Source organism: Trichosurus vulpecula, chromosome 7, assembly GCF_011100635.1.
Source record: "Trichosurus vulpecula isolate mTriVul1 chromosome 7, mTriVul1.pri, whole genome shotgun sequence".
NCBI lineage: Eukaryota > Metazoa > Chordata > Mammalia > Diprotodontia > Phalangeridae > Trichosurus > Trichosurus vulpecula.
The window spans coordinates 132,607,552-132,628,748 of record NC_050579.1 but is presented as its reverse complement, the minus strand read 5'-3'; the positions used below and the strand labels follow the sequence as shown (position 1 = coordinate 132,628,748).

General features: G+C 35.3%; 1 protein-coding gene across 7 annotated transcripts in view; it reads left to right on the top strand.

The window, feature by feature from the left end:
* The window catches only part of LAMA2 (laminin subunit alpha 2), a 777,226-nt gene that overhangs the window by 327,270 nt on the left and 428,759 nt on the right, over window positions 1–21,197 (top strand). For all 7 annotated transcript variants that reach the window (XM_036766214.1, XM_036766215.1, XM_036766213.1 and 4 more), the window contains exons 9-10: window positions 6,147–6,246; window positions 13,898–14,058. In XM_036766214.1, the coding sequence (XP_036622109.1) occupies window positions 6,147–6,246; window positions 13,898–14,058 (261 nt within the window). The remainder of the gene's footprint in view (window positions 1–6,146; window positions 6,247–13,897; window positions 14,059–21,197) is intronic.

The window sequence follows — 21,197 nt, the reverse complement described above, 5'->3', positions numbered from 1 at the left end:
AGATGAACTCCAGTTTCTCTTCCAACTCTGAGAATCTCTCACATGCTGATGGCTACAATAAAATTTTCTGGCCGTAGGGCTGTGGATTGTGTTTTGGACTTGAAGTCAGGAGAACCTCAGTTCAAATCTGTTGCAACAATTTGGCTAGCAGCTGTTGTGGGGGTGAAAGACCAACACAAGCCCAACAACAGAGATGCTGCCAGCACAGGTCCTTTTGATCTGCTTTACTAAGGAAAGCAACATTAAGGGGTTAACAATCTTATTTCAATCCAACATACAAATATCATTCACTTAGTTCAGGGGAAAAAGCCAGTGCCATGAGCTTCAGAGCAAATACAAACAAATTACAAAGATACATTATAAACAGACCAAATACAATTCATAGTTACCAAGAAAGCATCCACATCTGTGTTCACAAGCTCTTAACTACAGCTGCCCAGATTCTCCACATCAGCACTCCACCAAGAGTGAGAGCCACCCCCCCTCCAAATAGCTCTGTTCTCTCTTTTTATACACTCTTTAGCTGTCATCAAAAGTCATCTGAGCTGCCAGAACTTAGGCTCCTACTATTGGCTCTAGTCCTAGCAAATCCCCTTAGGACCCTGAGGACTTCACGCCCACGTAGGCTTAGCACCTAGTAGTTAGGGGTTTGGGCCTAGGGCTTTGCACCTAGTAAGGTTCAATCAAAGAGACTTAATTAATTTATCATTCTAAAACATTAAAAATGTCCCAACTTAATTGGTATTACAAAATCCTGCCTCTGGCACTTACTAACTTTGTGACCTCAGGAAGTTACATAGCTTCTGTAAGCCTCTGTTTTCTCATCTATAAAATGGAGATAATAATAGCACCTATCTCACAAGGTTGTTGTGAGGATCCAATGATGTAATATATGTAATATGCTTTGCAAACATTAAAGTGGTACATAAATACTAGCTATCATCATCATCATCATCATTAAACATATCCCTTAAAAATAAGATCACTTATACTTGGTATTTTGGAATATGTTTGACTATTATCGACCTTTATACTATATCCTTTTCTAAACTGGTCATTTTATTTAAAATTGTTTCCTTAAGTTATTTTCTTAATCTGTTCACCTCATACTGAGTATACTGCTTATCATATCTTACATTGTATGGTGCTTCATAGTTTTCAAAGCTCTTCCACATAGTTGAACCCCCTGTGAAGTAGGCAGAGGAGATGTTGTTTTCATCTTGTTTTAGAGATGAAGAAACTGAGTTTCAGAGGTGAATAATTTGGACAATTTCTTACTTAAACCAGTGTTCTTTGCTGTGACCTATAAAGTGCAAGAAAGTGAACCAGTATCTTTGCTAATTTCTCTTCCATGAGTCAGAGCACCAAATACTTGAAGACTCCTCATGTTTCCCTGAAGTCTTCTCTTCTCCAGTTCCTTTCCACATCCTGGTGGTTCCCCTCTGGACATTCTTCTGATACTCAAATGTCCTTCCCACAATGTGGTACATACCCAAGGCAGATGACCTCCCAAGTCCTGGGGTCTCTCTTAGCTTTGTCGATTTTTTCTTTCAGTTTGAAATGTTAAAAATATTATTTATAAAGCTCGAAATGGAAATACTGAAGCATTCTAGCTGTTCTCTGATATTGCTTTGAAAATGTGTTTTTCTCAATTTCTTTTGTTTTGAAATGTATTATGTATAACTTGATCAACAATATGTGTATGTATTTCATCTACAAATGTGTAGTGTCTATATAAGCAAAACTGTTTCATTTAAAAAAAAACAGGCAAAGCTATCAGAAAAATGGTACGATCTACCTAGTTAAGGTCTGGTTCAGCATTGATATTAATATAATCACATCCTCAAACATTTTTTATTAAATTAAAGCAGAGCAACTTTTAAAATAACCAAGTTAAAATAATCTGATTATTTTGTTAATTTTTTCATGAAGAATTTATAATTTCCTATCTTGGTGCAGATAGTCTTGACTAATTAATGAATTATTATTCAGAAGTACTTAAATAATTTTATTATTTTAAGTCATAAATCAAGGCTTTTGATATGCACTTGGGCACTAGTCCATTTAGAAATGGCCTTTTTAATATGGTACCCACTGTCACCACCATTTGCAAAGCATATTGTTGAATGTGACATATCAAAGCGAATATCCATCAAGGATGACCAAATTAGTAGAATGTTCCCGTGGTAGTACTTCTGTTCTCAGTATAATTGTTGATCTATACTCATTAGAAACTTTTAGTACCCCCCAAATATTTTAACCATAATTAGCCATGGCAGCAAAAGAGTACACACACACACACACACACACACACACACACACACACACACACACACACACACACATACTGTCAACTTACCAGGTTCAACAAACATAATTGGGTAGACAAGTTATATCTATGAATGTACACATAAGCTATGAGTTAAACAAATGAATAATTCTAATTTAAAAAGAAGTGCTAACATAATTTATCATTATCACTTTGCCTCAAAGTTGGTAAAAAACTGTCACACAGAGAAGCCAAAACTTAAAGATGGCCTAATATACCTTGCTGTCCACTACAGGAGTACATTTTGTTTTATCCTTCCCAGAAGTTCATCCAGTTAGTATGTAGGAGAGATAAGTATTGGTTGAAATACATTCACAGAATGATTTAATAAAAAACTGATAATACAAGGGCTTGAGGAACAATAAAAAGAGTGCAAAAGGGGTGGAAAAAAAGGTTCACACTTCAAAGGTTAGTCTGAGGCTAGGTCTATGGAAATTTATCTGTTCACTGACAAATAGCTGCTATGTTCAAAGTTATTTTTGTCATGTAGCAAGTGAGCTTAATGAGAACTTAGCTCAGGTATCTTAAAATGTATGAGGTAATCAGTGAGTATTGGTTGGTTTTCACAGGGAAGGATAATATTCTTAGAACAACACCCAAATAAGCAGAGCCAATAAAACTATATATATATATATATATATATATATATATATATATATATATATATATATATATATATATATATATATATATGTATGTATATATATACATATATATGCATAATTACAACAGTGTAAATGGAAAGAACAACCAAAATGAAAGAATTGAAAATGAATGTCATAAAATTAAAATAAACAAGTCCCCTAAAGAAAAAATATGAGAAAATGCCTCCCCCACTCTTTTGCAGAGGTGGGAAAACCATGAGTAAAGAACACTGCACATATTTTCAATTTTTTTCTCTGTACTGATTGATTTGCTCATTGCTTTTTTCTCTCTCTCTTTTAGTATTCTTTGTTATATGGGTTAGCTCTCTAAGAATGGATGGAGGAAGAGATACAAGAGGAAATTTAAATGATATGAAAGCAAAAGCTATAAATAAACTTTTAAAAAAACAGTGAAGTTTCTGATAACATATAGATAATTGGTAGTAAAGGCTGGAATTTAATAGAACAATAGCCAAATCTTGAGAGGTACAGATATGAAGTTATTTGGATAAAAAATAGAGATGTGTCAGGAGAGAAGAAGACATGCATGTAAAAATACATCCCACAGTAAAAAGCAACAATTATTGGTAGACTATGTGGAGTGTTAAGGAAGAGTTGTATTAATGAAAACAAAACTGGCAGCAACAGTACCAGTAAAGTTTATTTGTGGAAATTGAGGAGGTTTTATGGCAATTCATTGCCACTAGAGTGTATAAAAGGATTACCCTAATAGAACCCAGACTTTGTGATTAATTTGGATTATGCAAAGAAGTACTAGAAATGCTATAACATCACAGCAACTTATAATAGGACCTGCATAATACTCAGACAGTTGTGACTTGATGGCTTAGATTATATATCAGAGACTCAGTATCTTTTGCATGATTAATCTCTATACTATGAATACAAAGTTCCTAGAGCACTCAACCAGAAAACTTTACTGGAATTGTACCATTTTCACACACTGAAATATTGTCCACAATTACGCAGATGTTGATCCAGAAAAATATTCTTAAAAAATTTTAATATATGTCCCCACATCTTGTACATCAAAAGTATATGAAGTACTTGAGGTACATGAAAAGTACATGAAAAGAAAAGCCTTCAAAGTATAGAGACCTAGCAGAGGAGATCAAAATGATAGGGACAGAATGAAGCAAACTATCTTCCCCATTCTGTTACAGGAGTTTTACTGAAGATGAACTGGCATCAGGATGTAAGGCAAACATTTTATCCACCCAGGCAAAATTCCCTTGGATATTAACTATAAAATAATAATAGAAAGATAGTGGCTTATCCTGGGACCATCTCTAGCTAAGCCCCACCAGAAAAGTTTTAAAAGGATGGAAAATGCTGGATAATGATAAGAATGGCTAGTATTATATAATGCCTCAAGTAGGGGTGGGGAATCTGCAGCCTCGAGGCCACATGAGGTCTTCTAGGTCCTTGGATGAGGCCTTTGGATTGAGTCCAAGTTTTACAGAACAAATCCTTTTATTAAGGGAATTTGTTCTATGAAGTTTGGATTCAGTCAGAGGGTGACGCTTGAGGACCTAGAGGGCCATATATGGCCTTGAGGCCTCAGGTTCACCACCCTTGGCCTAAAGGTTTTCAAAGCACTTTTTGTGCATTATCACATTTGATCCTAACAAAAATCTTGTGAGGATTGGTACTATTATTGTCCTCATTTTATGGAAGAGGAAAACTCACTTGCCCGATGCCATTCCACCAGTAAGTACTTAATGTAGGACTTAAGCTGAGGTCTTCATGATTCTAGTTCCAGTTCTCTATCCATTCAGAAGTTATGAGCCTATAGTACAGGCAAGCTAATGGCACTTCCAGTGATTATGAGGAAGTGGCTGATAGAAAATGCTGGATGAGAGAACATAAACAACTATATAGCATTATATATTTGTGGTATCACAAGCTAAAGTTCGAGTATTAAATATCTCATTGTCTGTACCTTTGCTAAAATTTAAAAATAAAGATAATGTTTATTTATCTTTATAAACCATCACATCAGTTGTTATAGGAACTTAGAGAATCATGGACCTGAAAAACACCTGGGAGATCATCTTGTATTCTCCTTATTTAATAACTAGACATGATTTTCTGAGTATCAGTTTTCTTTCTGACAGGATACTGTGCCTATTCATTCCGAGTTCAGCAAAGTGTCAAGCGTCTTGTGGAAACTGTCCAAAATACTTAGGACATTACAATGGATCAGTTGTTGCCATATCTCGTGGTTTTTACATATTTAATCGAGGACTGCAGCGCTGCAGTGAATGGCCATACTTCTGTCGAGGAAATGATCATCTATACTCAATGACTTGTAACGAAGACCAAAAATTCCAATCAAATAGACATTTATTTAACTGAGAGACAGAAGTCACAAAGCACTAGCACCAGGTAGACAAGGATTGTCATTAAAATCAGTGATGTAGCCTAGTGAATAAATGATGTGTCAGGTGCTGTCTTTTATAATGCCAAACAAGTTTCCATTAAAAAGTAACTCTAGCTATGCACTGAGTTATTCCTGCTGGAATTTTTTTTCCTTTGTGTAGTCCCAGCCACTGGGTAACCTTAGGCATGTCATTCAATTTCCCTGTGCCTATGTTATTCCATCTGGAAAATATACTTAGAAACAATAATATATAATACAGCCATGTAAATGAATGTGGGCCCAGAGCCTGCTTTAGGTCTAAAATAAATCACCTGTTAGAAAAGCAGAACATTTCTGTGGAATTGAAATGAGGACTCATGCATTTAATGCATTTAGAACTATTCTTCATCATCACTGTGACACTGACATGTTTGGTAACAAGTAGAGAAAATGTTCAGTTTGGTAAAAATCTTTGTGGATCCCCAATTTTGGTCAGACTTCCCTTCAAGTATCTATTGTACCATGGGTACAATAAGTATCAGTGGGCAGATTTTTTTGAGTCCAAGATTTTTTTAAGTAGAATTTGTTTTTATAAAGAGTTTCTTTATGAAATGTTTGCCATGTTTATTATATTATGATTATAATGACTGACCTCAAAAAGGCATTGCTGAATTATTAGGGAAAAATTTGATTTGCTTCTCAAGTTTTATGAATTGCTAAATGTTGGCATTTCAGCCATTGTGAAATTTAGTTAATAATATTTGTTTGTTTTTGATTTGCCTTTTTTTAGGTATCACCAACTTATCACAGGCCATGCCAACCATGCTATTGTGATCCAATTGGATCTGTAAATGAAATCTGTATTAAGGATGAGAAACGTGCCAGACGAGGTAAGAAATGTATTTCAGAAATACAATAATGATTTTAAAAGAAAGCAAAAATTTATTTAGAGGAGTGAAATCTGAGAACAAAAATTAATCTATTGGTTCTACCAGCTCATTTGCAAGCCTATACAAGATGACATTTACAAAGAAATAATAGTTTATGGATATCATAAGTAGTAGTGTGTCGTAGGAGATAGAACTGGTTGTATGAGCTGGGCAAACTCACTTAACTTCTCAATGCTGTGTGCCTGGGGTTTTGAACTGCAGTAGAAATGTGGGCCAAAACATGTATAAAGTTCCCTCTGTATGGCTATTGGCTTAGAAAATCATATATTAACATTATCTATGTTTTGTCATATTTTTATTTTGTTAAATATTTCCCAATTACATTTTAATTTGGTTTGGATTGCACTTGGTAGTGTTGTAGGCTACAGGTCAGCTGCCGTCATGTTTGATACTTCTCCTCTGGGCAACATTCTCAGGCTCTAAATTCCAAAAAAAAAAAAGTGCTGACCTGCAAAGGTAGAAGGAATTTCTTCATCTAGGAATTCACTATGCCAATGTAATTATAGGTCTAATCCTTATCCTCTGTTCCACATTAGACTTAGGTGGCATCTGTGTATTTACAATATGATTGAAGAAATTCTAAATGTGTCTATCTATCCATCAATCTATATTTGTATCTATCTATATGTGTGTATATATGTATGTGTGTATATATGTGCATATATATATACACCTATATATGTATATGTAGTTTCTGACCAAGCAAGAGATAGAGAGGATCATGGGAAGTAAAGTGGATAATTTTGATTACATGAAATTGAAAAGCTCTTGCACAAACAAAACTAATACAACAAAAATTAGAAGGAAAGAAAAAAACTGAGGGGGAAAATTTATGGTGGGTATCTCTGATAAGTGCCTCATTTCTCAAATATACAGAGAACTGAGTCAAATTCAATAAGAATACAAGTCATTCTCAAATTGATAAATGGTCAAAGAATATGATGTGATAAGGCAGTTTTCAGAAGAAGAAACCAAAGCTATTAGTAGTCACATGAAAAACAATCTCTAAATCCCTACTAATTAGAGAAATGCAAATTAGAAAAACTCTGAGATACTACCTCATGCCTATTAGATTGGCTAATATGACAGAAGAGGAAAATGGCAACATGCTGGAGGGGATGTGGGAAAATAGGAACACTAATGCACTGTTGGTACAGTTGTGAATCGATCTAACCATCCTGGAGAACAATTTGGAACTACACCCCAAAGGCTGTCAAACTGTACCTATGCTTTGATCCAGCAGTAGTACTACTAGGTCTGTATCCCCAAGAGATCAAAGAAAGGGAAAAAGACTTATGTGTAGGAAAATATTTATAGCAGCTCTTTTTGAGGTAGCAAAGAATCGGACGTTGATAGTATGCCCATCAGTTGGAACATGGCTTAACAAGTTGCATTATGTGATTATGATGGAATACTATTGTGCTCTCACGATGGAGAATACTATCTACATCCAGAGAAAGAACTGTGGAGTATGAATGCAGATTGTGGTACACTTCATGCTCGCCTTTTTTTTGTCTCTTTTGTTTTTGCTTTTGGTTTTTTTTGGTTCTGTTTCTTCTTTCTCATGATTCATTCCATTGGTAATAATTCTTCCCCACAAGTTGACTAGTGTGTAAATTAATTCAATGCGAAGTTATATGGGATTCCATGCCATCTTGGGGAGGGAGGGGAGGAGGGAGGGAAGAAAATCTGGAACTCAAAATTATGTAGAACTGAGTGTTGTAAACTAAAAAATAAAAAATAAATAAATAATTTAGAGAAAAAAGAAATGATGAGCAGAAAAACCTGGAAAGATTTATATGAACTCATACAAAGTGAAGTGAGCAGAACCTAGGAGAACATTGTCCACAGTGACATCAATATTGTAATGAGGATCAACTGAGAAATATTTAGTTACTTTTAGCTACTTTTTAATTTTTTTTCTTGTTTGTATGTGTGTGTTTTTCTTTTGCAACATGGCTAATCTGGAAATATATTTTGCATGACTTCATGTGTATATTAAATATATTTCTTGCCTTCTTTAGGAGTGGGGTAAGAATAGGAAGGAGGGGTAAAATTTGGAATGCAAGATTTTTTTAATAACTTAAATTTTTAAAAATATAATTAGGAAATATTTAATGAGATTAATATATATTTTTTTAAAAAATTATATAGAAATTCTGAAAGTCAGACCATTCTTTTGGAAGAATGATAAATAGCAGTTAGAATAGACATTCTATTTTCTTTTATTTTCCTTTTTTTTTTTGGAGGGGAGAATGCAGGGCAATCGGGGTTAAGTGACTTGCCCAATGTCACACGGCTAGTAAGCATGTCAAGTGTCTGAGATCAGATTTGAATTGAGGTCCTCCTGACTCCAGGGCCAGTGCTGTACTCACTGTGCCACCTAGCTGCGCCTACATTCCGCTTTCTTGAGTCAAGCCAAGTAAATTTGCTTCTTCTTTAGCATGACAGTATGGAGATAACTGGGTGGTAGAATGAGATTGGAATCCAGAAGACTTGAGTTCTAATCCTGCCAGTGATATTTACTAGGGACTCTGGGCAAGTTCCTTTACCTCTCTCAACCTCACTTTCCTCATCTATAAAATAAAGGGATTGGATTTTGTGGCCTCTAAAGTCCCTTCCTGATCTAAATCTATGATCCTATGATACTAGATATTTTGAAAGAATATATTATTCTATGTACATCACCTAACATCTACTGTACATATTTCATAATATACTTCCATATATGCATGTATATGTGTATATATAGGAAATAATAATCTCATGGAGATAAATGTAAAAGGGAAGGCATTGAAATTTGGTAATATTGTTAAGGTAAAGAAATACATTTTGTCAATCAACAAGCATTTATTGAGTGCTTACTATGCACCAGGAGTATGCTAAATGCAAGAGATATAAAAAAGTGAGAGATCCCCTATTCTCAAGGGAATTATATACTGAGGGACATGATATGTATAAGTATAGACACATTTTCCATAAAGATGTTACAAGGTGGTAATGGAAGTGAGGGTAGGAGCAACTGGGAGGGCGGAGGGTGAGGAATTCCCCTTCTCCCAGGGATATTAGGAAAGGCTTCTCATAGAAGATGGCTATTAAGATGCTACTGAGAATGAAAATGCAATATAAACACCAAAAATAATCCATAAAATATATTTAAATGCCAAAGTATATCTCTAGTAGGGGATGCCTCAGAGCCAGATCTAGAGATATTTTTAGTTTGTTCCAGTATCTCTTTAAACGTAAGTAGATAAATTTAAACAAAGGCTCAAAGGAATTATCTATATAAACTTTGTTTTTCCTCCTCAGTGATTTAGCTGTTCAAGACCAGCAATGGGCATCTGGACATAGTATTCTAGAGGAAGGATCATCCAGTCCCACTCTTTCATTCTATCCTCTGACACTGTGTAAACTTGGACAAGTTAATTACCCTCTCTGAACCTAATAGTCCTCATGTATAGAAAGAGGGGTTGGAATAAATGCTCTCTAGGGTCCTTTCCATCTGTAAATCTATGATCTTATGACCATAGATTATAGATGACAAAACTGAGGTTCAAAGGAATTAAGCAATTTTTGTCAAAGTGTCCTATACCATCCTTGTAGGAAAGATGAAGAGCTGAGAACTAGGTAAGAGTACAGTTACCTAGGACAGTTATGTGGATTCAGAACTTACCGAATGACTAGACCACCATAGAAGTAATTAATGAGTAAATATCATCTTGGAGAAAAGTATCTTTTGGAGTATTCCAGGAGCTGTCCTTGGTCCTGTGCTGTTTGACATTTGAATCAATGATTTGGTTAAAGGAATAGACAGTGTTCATATCAAATTTGTAGGTGATATAAAGCTGAGAGAAGACCACTTCCTGCAAAAATTATATTGGCAGGCTAGAACAGTGAGTAAAATCTAGTCTTATGAAATTTGATGGATATAATTGAAAAAGATTTTTAAAAATAAATTACACAGGTACAACATGAGGGAGATAGGCTATAAGATAGATTTAATGATAGAAGATCTCAAGATTTTCATGAACTAAAGGCTTAATGTGCATTATTATTATTATTATTGTTATTAAATTATTGTGAAATGACAGACAAAGCTAAGGCTAATTCTGGGTTGCATTTAGAGGAGAATATTGTCAAAGAGAGAAAAAAATTCTTCTGTATTCTGTCCCTAGTCATTACTGGGCATCTGAAGTATAGTGTTCAGTCTTAGGTATGACATTTTTGTATACTAGAATGAATCCAAAAGAGGATGGTCAGGCTTGTGAGAGGGTTAAAAATGTGCCATTATATAAAGATCAAGTAAAGGGATTGAAGAAACTTGGCATAGAGAACAAAATACTTAAGGGGGACATGATAACTGTCTTCAAATATTTAATGGGTTTTTACTTTTTGGAGCAATTTCACTTGTTCTTTTTGGCCTCAGAAAATAGAACTAGTAAGAACAGAAGTTATAGAGAAGTAATTTTCAGCTCAAGGTAAGGAAATTCTTCTTGACAAATAAGTAGAGCTACCCAAAAGAGAAGCGTGCTGCCCAGGTGTAGTAAATTCTCCTTTCTATAGATATTCAGGTGAGGGCTACCAGCTCAGAATATTTTGAGTGATATTCCTATGTAGCTATTGGAACTAGATGGCTTTTACAGGATCCCTCCAACTCTGTGATTTGTGGATACATGCATAAAAACTATTACTGTTAGTTAACATATGGATGCTCATAGTGATGCAGATAGTAACAAATAGATGAGAGATTCAAATGTGAGGTCCTCTGACCCCAAGTTTTTTTCTTTCCTCATTGTAATATTATACTTACATACTGTCTTCAGAAACTACAGGATTATATATTTCTGTCTTTAAGGTCCTTATAACCATATGGAGAAACTGAAGGTTTTGTTCAAGGTAGAAATGATGGCAGCATGTTGCAGTGGTCTCTTTTATTGCTTTAAGTGTCCCCTTGCCCTCTTCCATTTTATAGAAAAAAATTACCCTGCGTGACAAATTGTAAGTGATGCCACTTAATTAGACTAATTATATATTATTGACAAAGCCTGTGAGAGACGTTGTAGTAATATTTTATATATATCAAGGGAAAATCAGGTACACAGCAGCGCTGTAGAGCAAAGAGTGTCGAGGAGAGTAATTGCCTGGGTGATTACAGTGCAAATACAGTGATAGTCTTTGGTTATATAGCAGGGATGGTAGCATTGTGCCATAAATACAGACTAATGTCATATTGAATAAAGAGAAATTAAAACATTTTATGATTCTATCATTAGGAGTATAAGCATATGCCAGTATGCCATTGCTCTAAAGACCCAATATTGTTTTATAAGTTAGCTAAGCAAAAACTTTCATAAGCCATGACATAAACTTGTCTCTAATCTGAAACCAAAAATGGGATTATTTTTTTCCTATTGGAGAAGTCTCAGACAAAGGGGTAGTTTTTGCCTCAAAGTAAACTAGGAAGAGAAGGAAATCTTAGTGCCAAGGGCTTTTGACGAAGGGCAAAGACACTGGAACGGTTTTCTGTTTCTTTCTCCCGCTAATTTTACAGATTAAGAACTGAAGTAAATAGGGGTTAAGTGACTTGCCCAGGGTCACAGAGCTAGTAAGTGTCTGGGACCAGATTTGAACTCCACTGAGCCACCTAGCTGCCCTAGTACCTATATAACAAAGTTATTGAGAGGATCAAACAAGGTAATTTTTGTCTGTTTGTTTGTTGTTTGTCAGGGCAATTGAGGTTAAGTGACTTGCCCAAGGTCACATAGCTAGTAAGTGTGTAAAGTGTCTGAGGCTGGATTTGAACTCAGGTCCTTCTAACTCCAGGGCCAGTGCTCTACTCAGTGGGCCACCTAGCTGCCCCTAAATGAGATAATTTTTAAAGTGCTTCGAAAACTTTAAATGACATACATGCATAAAAACTTTACTGTTAGTTAACATATGGAAAGCTAAGTAGTAATATATTAATAAGCCAAATTCCCCCCTTATCAATCAGGAAAAAATACCATAGACTTCAAAACCATGTAGTTCAGCCTCCCCCTCTTTCTTTTATTTTATTTACTAAAATGGATCTTGACCTGATTAGTGTCATACTGTCATGACAAATGCAAATTGTGACCAATCCATGCTTTCTTCTCATGTACTGTTTATCTACATTTTTTTCTGTGATTCTTTTATCTACTTAACTATGTAGATTTACCTGGAAAGCTGGAGACCCTTGTCTAGTTCATCATTTTACAGTTTGTTCAGCACTAAAGAAGTAAAGTGATCTGTCTAAGGTTGCTCAGTTAGTGGCAGAACTGGAATTCTGGATCCCAAGTCTCCTGATTTCTTATTCAATACCATTTTACCTATACAATACATCCTTGTTTCTCTGCTGACCTTTTTATGTTTTTTTTTATTTTGAGTGTATTTTATTTTAAAATAAAACAAGCATTTATCAAAATTAGTGCTAAAATGTAGGCAGTCGAGGAACATTTTTTGGTAGAATACAGTATTATTTTTCAAATACTAAAATAATATTTTTTCATATTAATTAGAAGACTTAATCGGAAGAAAATTAGAAGTCTAGTCTAACCCACTCATTTTACAGCTGAGGAAAAGAAGCCCAGAGAATTAAAATGATTCATTAGTCAGCAAGCATTTATTAAGCATTTACTATGTTCCAGGCCCTGTCCTAAATGTTACCACAGAATTAGTGACAGAACTGAGATTCAAATCCAAGCCTTGTGACTACAAATCTAGTGCTTTGTCCTCTGGGCCACCCTTCAAAATTTTCAGTGGCCAACTCATCTCATTTCCAAAACACAGGGAAAAAGAGGAAGTGATTGCTAAGGAGAATGCTATTAAAATATTCTGCACTCACTTATACATACACATACATATATATGTATATGTGTGTGTATACTATCCTTGCAAATTTATTGAAAAGACCACTTAACAAGACTCAACAAAAAGCGGATTATGTCTACCCATTAAACCTCGTTTTTGCTGTTCTTTTGGGTTTTGATTAATCTCTTGAGTTTAAAAGTTAGTTGCCACTTTATTGATCAAAAACCCTGGAAATTTCAGTTTTGAAACAAAAGAAGTAAACAAATCTTAGCCCATGCCACCTTTCATTTCTTTTCCACATGGGTTGGCAAAGGGTTGTTGCTATCATTGGGTTTTTGTGTATTTGTTTCCCTGTGAGCAGTGCACTGAGCCAAATCTCTCTTTGCTACAGATCACACTCCTCCCATTTTCACACCTGTTCTGATATAGAGATCCTGAAAATGTGCCCCCATACACCCTAACAACTGCTAAGGCCTGCTGTCCTGGTGGTTATAATTTCCTCTGAGAGGAGGATAATCTATAGCTGATAGCTTTCTCTTTGACTTTGATGCACTGAAGCCCCTTGGACACTATTCCCAGTAGTTGGTATGGTTTCATATTTTAGAACCTTTCTTGAAGGAAAGGCACATTTTGCTTTCTAACTTTGTTGCCATCATCTACATGGATTGATTGAACATCAAACCACAATTACATAGATTTTCTTTTGTTTTAGATTATATACATCTAGCCCGTTTATGTTGATGTTATTTTGGTCTTTCCCTAGGTTTACTCCCTGGATCTTGCCATTGCAAACCTGGTTTTGGAGGAGTCAGATGTGATCGGTGTGCTCGGGGTTATACTGGTTACCCTGACTGTGTGCATTGTAATTGCAGCGGCTTAGGAAGCACTAATGATGACCCTTGTATAGGGCCCTGTAACTGCAAGGTATGAATTTTGAGGCTTGAATTTTGGTTGAGTACTTAGTCTTCTGGCATGAGTGAAGGTCATAATTTTTTGGTTTTCTGTTCTATCTGCTGCCATGAAGCAATTGTCACTACTTTTATAGTAAATAACCATTATCTGTTCTGAATGTGACACTCTAGTAAGTGTCTTTTAAATGGCTACTGGGGACACCCCAGCGAGACACTCAACTTCAGCCAGACACTTCTGAGCCACCTGCTGTTCATGTAAACAGTTAGAAATACACAGAATTTGAACTACTTATGAATCCGTCCAAATCTCTGAGTCATTTTCTAACAAAATATCTTTCTAGACCTCACCTGATTCACCTGTTATAAAAAGTAGTCACAAAGGCCTGAGAATAGCATGTAGTTTGGCCACAGAACTCTAAATGTGATCAAATCTAGTCTGACTTTTCCTCCAGTTTCTAAAATAATAGTTTGCTTGAAGAGTTTCTTAAAGGATTTATGATAATTGCTGACATTTGACACAGGGCTTGGAGTTGCTCCTTAAGGTCACTTTTTGCTCTTAATTATTAAAATGGAGTATATGCCCTAAACAAAGTGGGTTTGTTTAAAGAACCCCTGAGTATGTATGATTGCCTTCCCTTTCTCAGAGACATGGTATGAGAAATAAAACTTTATTTCTAGTCTACCTTTGCCTCAAAGCTAAAACTAATAACAAATTCTTATGACAGTCCCAGGACTTTTTTCATTACTAAAAAGAAGGGGTTCAGAAAGATCTATGTAGTCACAGAAACTCACAATATGAATCTAACTGGTTTCCAAGCACTCCATTTATTAAGCACCAACTGTGCGTACGGCACTCAAGCTTCTTGAAGGCAGAGACTATTTCACTTTCGTCATATCCCTAGTGTCTAGGTATAGTACCTAACACATGGTAGGTCTTTATAAATGGTCATTGAGTAAATTAAAGGAAAAATCAATACTACCCAATCCAACAAACATAATAAGGGTTTAAAACTATATACCACATGGAGGAAGCTAGATGGCAGAGTAGATGGAATTCCTGGCCTGGAGTCAGGAAGACTCCTCTTCCTGAGTTGAAATCTAGGCTCTGACACTCGCTGTGTGACCCTAGGCAACTCACTTAACCTTGTTTGGCTCAGCTTCCTCTTCTGTAAAATGAACAGGAGAAGGGAGTGGCAAACCACTCCAATATCTTTGCCAAGAAAACCCCAAATGGGGTCACAAAGAGTCAGACATTACTGAATGATTACAACATATTCCACACATTGTGCTTGGATGTTGGGATCCAAAGACAAAATGAGAACTAGTTCCTGTCCTAAAGGAGCTTACATTCTATGGTAGCTAATAGTGCCTTTTACACAATCGATGCTTAAAAAAATGATGGGCTGTTTGGAGCTAGGATGATACAACACACAGACAGATAGTTATAAACAATTTGAAAAAGAGACAGAAAACACTAACAACCAGTAGAACCATAAAGGCGCTTTTAATCTAATCACCCACATGTAAGACTCCAGTCTGATGACTTTGAGGCCACAAGAAAGGTAGAAAGATGGATAAATAGATAGATTTTACAAAATCTGAGGCCAGGATTTTGAGAAAGAAAATAAAGCTGGCATTCTAATCTCATAAAATTGAGTCCTGCTTCTGTTTTTTCTGTCTTGTATCTCAGTAGTAAATGAGACCCTAAGCCTTTCCTTGTCTGCTTCAGTGCCTATAAAGACTATGTAAAGAAGAAGACAGTTATAAAGTGTTGAATATATACAGAGTAAGTCTATGATTCTATGAATGAGCAAAGTATCTGAAGCACTGTTAACAGACTTATACATGTATTTTAACTGAATGGATTCAAGGACTTTCTTCAGGATGTAAAAAAAGCTGGGCTAACAGATGAATAGTAGCTAGTTGCAAACTTTTTAGGAACTCAGGCCAAAGGACAGCATGGTTAATGAATAGGATGCTGAATTGGGAGTCACCAAAGACCTGGGTCTAATCCTGACTCTCTTGCTAAGTGTGCAACCCTGAGCAAGTTACTCAAACTCCTTGGGCCGCCATTGTCTCATCCATAAAATAAAGATAATAATAGCCAGACTACCTACCTCACACGGCTGTTGTGAAGGAAAAACACACTTTGTAAACTCTAAAGTGCCATAGAAACATGAGGAATTGCTATTCAATGGGAAGAAAAGACAGATTTCAGACACTCACAAAGAAAAAATAACAGCAAATAAGACTTGAAGTGGGGATGTGTCTAAAAAAGCCCAGGACTGGAATGTTGTCACCATTAGCAAAGCTCTGTGGGAAAGCTCCTCTAGCAATTGCCTGCCTTTTTCTTATCTCAGGCTTATGGGGAGAGTAATTATAACCCTATTCATAAAGATGCCCCCTGCAAAGACACTTGAAGCTCTACACAGACAATTAGAATCCAACAATAAACAACGATTTAGAAATCATAAAGGAGAATGAAAACCAAATAAATAGCATCATTAAAAGAGTTGCCCTTCAACTATGTGTAATTTTTTGCTGATGACTATATAGACTCATAAATTAAATGTGTTTTAACCAAAAAAAAGCCAAAACACTTTCCACATGGAACTTAGGAAAATATAATATAATGAAGAGTATGACTTATAATATGTGTTCTAACGTGTGTAGGTATTTGGTTCAATTCAATGCATAAATAAGATATAATTTAAGGCATTTCAATAAAATACACATACTCTTTGAATGCTGATTAGGCTTTTGAAAATGCAGATAGAAAAGTGGCAATCTATGCTATGATTCAACAAAACCTGTAGTTGACAATAAGATCATATAAATTACAAAATGATGTTTTTAAAAAGAGAACTTAAAGGTCAAGAAATGCAAGTGCGATTGAAGGAATAATTGGAAAAACAGAAAATGTTATTGAGGGTGATGGAGACATGAATTTGAAGCTGAGCTGTCACCATATGGTTGCATATGCAATGATTCAAGGTTATTATACATTTGAGGCTGGAAATTTTTGAATGCTCATGAATGCTGAAGATGGATAGGGTGAAGATGAAATGAAACGTATATTCAGGCATATTTGTCTATAGGATGTCATTCTCAAAAATGCTTCAAAGCTGAGGGATATTAGGAGTGTTGGTTTCCTTAAGCAAACTACCATAATATTCTAATGAATGCCATAGTTTTCATGAAAGATAAATGTAGCCATAGCAAACATGTCTCTGCCTTTGATTGAGTGAGTGAAAGACTCAATAATTCAGTTCATTTCACTCTAATACAACAAATATTTATTAAGGGTTTTCTATGTATCAGGTGTGTGTTAGGTCTTAGAGATAAAAAGAATAAATAAAAAATAATCCCTTAAGGAGCTTACATTCTGTTCTATACACTGTACCTAACACACTACGTTTTGCACAGTTAGTATTTAATAAATAAAGGGCTGCTTGAAACATTTTGTATCAATGTTGGAGTTTAAAATTGGAGAGAATAATAGGCCACTTTTAGATAGTTCTTTATAATATGTTTTACTCCCATTCTCATTTGAACCTTGTAACCCCGCAAGGGAATGTGAGCATCATCATTCCATTTTATAGATTAAGAAATGGAGACATACCACGTTAAAATATTTTCCCCATATTATAGCTAAGTAGTGATGAAGCCAGCACTCAAATTAATGTCCTCTACTTATAAAGCAAGGACTCTTTACCCTACACTACATAATAATAATAGCTGACACTCATGCTGTGTTTTAAAGAGTGTTGAGTACCTTTACACATATTGTGTAATTTGATTCATGCCTGGAATGAACTGCCTTCTCACTTGTTTCATTAAATCTTTCGCTTCTTTTCAAACTTAGCTCAAATGCCTCCTTCTCTATGAGGACTTTCTTGATCTCCCTGGACTGTTAGTGTATCCTCCACCCAAATTACTTTGTATTTATTTCCTATGTATGTCTTGGATATACTTTTGTATATACTATAGTAATGTAAGCTTCTTGAGGGCAGTTACTGTTTAATTTTGTGTGTGTGTGTGTGTATGTGTGTTTGCATCCCTCACTGCCTAGAACTGACCTGCTCCTTACTGTTTCTCTCACATGATACTCCATTTTCCATCTGAGCATTTTTGCTAGCTGTCCGCCATGCCTGGAAGGTTATTCCTCCTCATTTCCATCTCCTGACTTCTGTGCCTTTCTTCAAGTTTCAGCTAAAATCCTACTTTCCACAGAAAGCATTTCCCAGCCTTAGTGTCTTGCCTCTGAGACTACCCCCCTACTTCATTCAGTATATATCTTGTTTATATGTATGTTGTGTGTGTATATACATATATATATGTATGTATGTATGTATGTATGTATGTATGTTGCCTCCCAATTAGACTGTGAGCTTTATGAAAGCAATAAAGTAGCAAGTGGAAAGTATTTCAGCATGGCTGCTATATAGAGTATGTGAAGGGCTACTGGAGAGAAAAAATTAGAGACACATTGTGCCTTGAAGGATATGCTAAGGAGTTTGTTGTTAATTTAGTAAGCAATGAGGAATTTCCATTTTTTGAGAATAGGAGTAATATGATCAGACTTGTATGTTAAGAAGACCATTTTGGCAGTAGTGTGAAGGATGAACTGAAAAGGAAAGTAAAAAGGGCCAGTAATGAGGGTTAATTTGTCAGTGATGGTAAATTAATACAAATGAGAGACAATAAATACTGAATAAGGGTGGTAAAAGTTAGAGTACAACGAGAGGGAATGAAGCCAGACATTGTAGAAATAGAGAGGAAATAGGTTTAGGACATATGCATACATACATATGTGTATGTATATATATATGTATGTGTGTGTATGTATACATATATCTGTATTTGTGTACACACACACACACACACACACACACACACAGTGAGCCAATGAAGGTTTTTGGTTTTTTTGATTATATGTATTTGTTTCAAGGAATACTTTTTTTCTCTTTTTTCCATTGAGACATGGAGAGAAAAATTATTTTAATTATTTTTAATTAATAATAATGAATTATTAATAATAAGAAAATACTCTCCAGAATATTACTTGTACTTTCAGATAAGGTCACTGTATTGTTAGTTTTGCTTACTTTTTTTACTTCTTTTTTTTACAAGCACCTGCTTAGGGAATGGGGGTATGTGATCTGTAAATATTTGTAATGTAAAACAAAAGATTTCAGTAAAATAAAAAAGAATGGATAAGATTTGGCAGTTGCTAGAATATGAGGGGTTAGCTAGAGGGAAGATTTCAGACATAACTCAGGTTTCAAGCTTGAACATCTACGATAATAGTGGTGCCATCAACTGAAATGGAAAAAATTGCTTTCCAAAATGGCTGGACCAATTCACAGCTCCACCAACAGTATATTATTGTGCCTTTTATCCCACAGCCCCTTCAATATTTGACATTTTCTTTTCGTTGTTGTTAAATTCAGCTTCTAATGGATATGAGGCAGGGTCTGAGTTATTTGAATTTTCATTTCTCTTATTATAAGTGATTTGTGGTAATTTTTTCCTATGGATATTGATAGCTTAGATTTCTTCCCTTGAAAACTGTCTGTTCATATCTTTCAGCCATTTATGAATGAAGGAATGTCTTTTAATCAGTTCCTTAAATATCTTGGAAATAAGGCCTTTATCAAATAATTTTTCCTTGGTTATTTAGTTCCCTTCTAGTTTTAGCTGCATTAGATTTATTTGTGTAAAAACTTTTTAATTTTATGTAATCAAAATTGTCAGTTTTATCTTCTGTGATCTTCTCTAGCCCCTGCTTGGTCATGAACCTTATGCCTTATCATTAATCTAATAGGTCATTTCTTCCTTTTTCCTCAAATTTGTTTATGATGTCACACTTTGTCATATACCCATTTAAAACTTAGGAGATGTCAATCTGTTCTTGGTTTCTCTTAGAATGCTTTCCAGTTTTCTTAGAAGTTTTTGTCAGATAGTAAATCCTTGCTCTAAGACCTGGGATCTTTGAGGACCAGCCTCTTCTACCTAAATCTTGATGACATTTTCATATTCCAAGATCAGGCCCCAGAAGTTGAGAAAGCTACTTCTAAGCTCTAGCAGATTGTCTTTCATACATTTAGCATCTATGGTGCACAGTTGAGCCCAAGGCTTAACTCCTATACCTTCCTCAAGGCATGTTGCATGTGAGGAAAAAGGGATGATTAGAAACAGTTTTTAAAAATTGTCTTCCTCCAAATTTTCCCATATAGCCCAAGCAATACATGACATGCCCTATTTATCAAGGTTATAATATGGAAATTAAATAACAGAAGAGACAGCTCACCCCTACAATACAGAGATTAGTTCAAGTACTTACGTATCACTGTAGTATTGTATATAGATAGGTATGTAGAATGTGTTGAAGTTTATTCCTACATGAAAGCAAAATTCTGGAATAGTAAGTATAATACTCCTAGAAAATTTATTGTTAGATTTGATACTTCTCCATCCTATTAACAGTGACAGGTACACAATTTATAGGACAAGCTATGAAGGAAAGCTGCAAGGCAATGTAGACCTAACATTTTTGTGGCCTTTATCTTCAAGAGCCTGTTTTGGCAGTAGAATGACAAAATGAAATTTATATAGAATAGCTAAAATTTATGCTGAAACCAGTATAAAATAACTAGATGCTTTGCCACCAACAGAAAAAAAAACTAGTTTTATTTGACATAAAAATCTTAATGGGCAGCCAGTTCTTTGATATACAAGTGGTTCATGGCACTGGCTTGAATTATCACAAGGACCAATAAATACATCATATCAAAGTCTTTTTCTATACACAGGTCCAAGCTTCCTTGACCAAAGAATCTAATGAACTCTGCCATGCCATCATATTTGATGACTGAGTTCAGGTGATATTCCATAAGCATAAGACTTGGCTGCTTCTAGGATCCATACCATATTTTCCTTCCCCTTAATACTGCAGTAAAGTAACAAGGCATGCCCTGGTGGATTTATCTCACATTGCAAACCTGGTATTTGTTCCTGAAGATCTTTCAGCCCTACCATCACTTCTTCCTTGGCCTTTAGAACCTTTGGGTGAAGAGTACCAAAAGAAAAATCTAATAATGGTCAGATTACCCACTGGTAAGGAGGATAAACAAAGTAACCTTTTGGCCA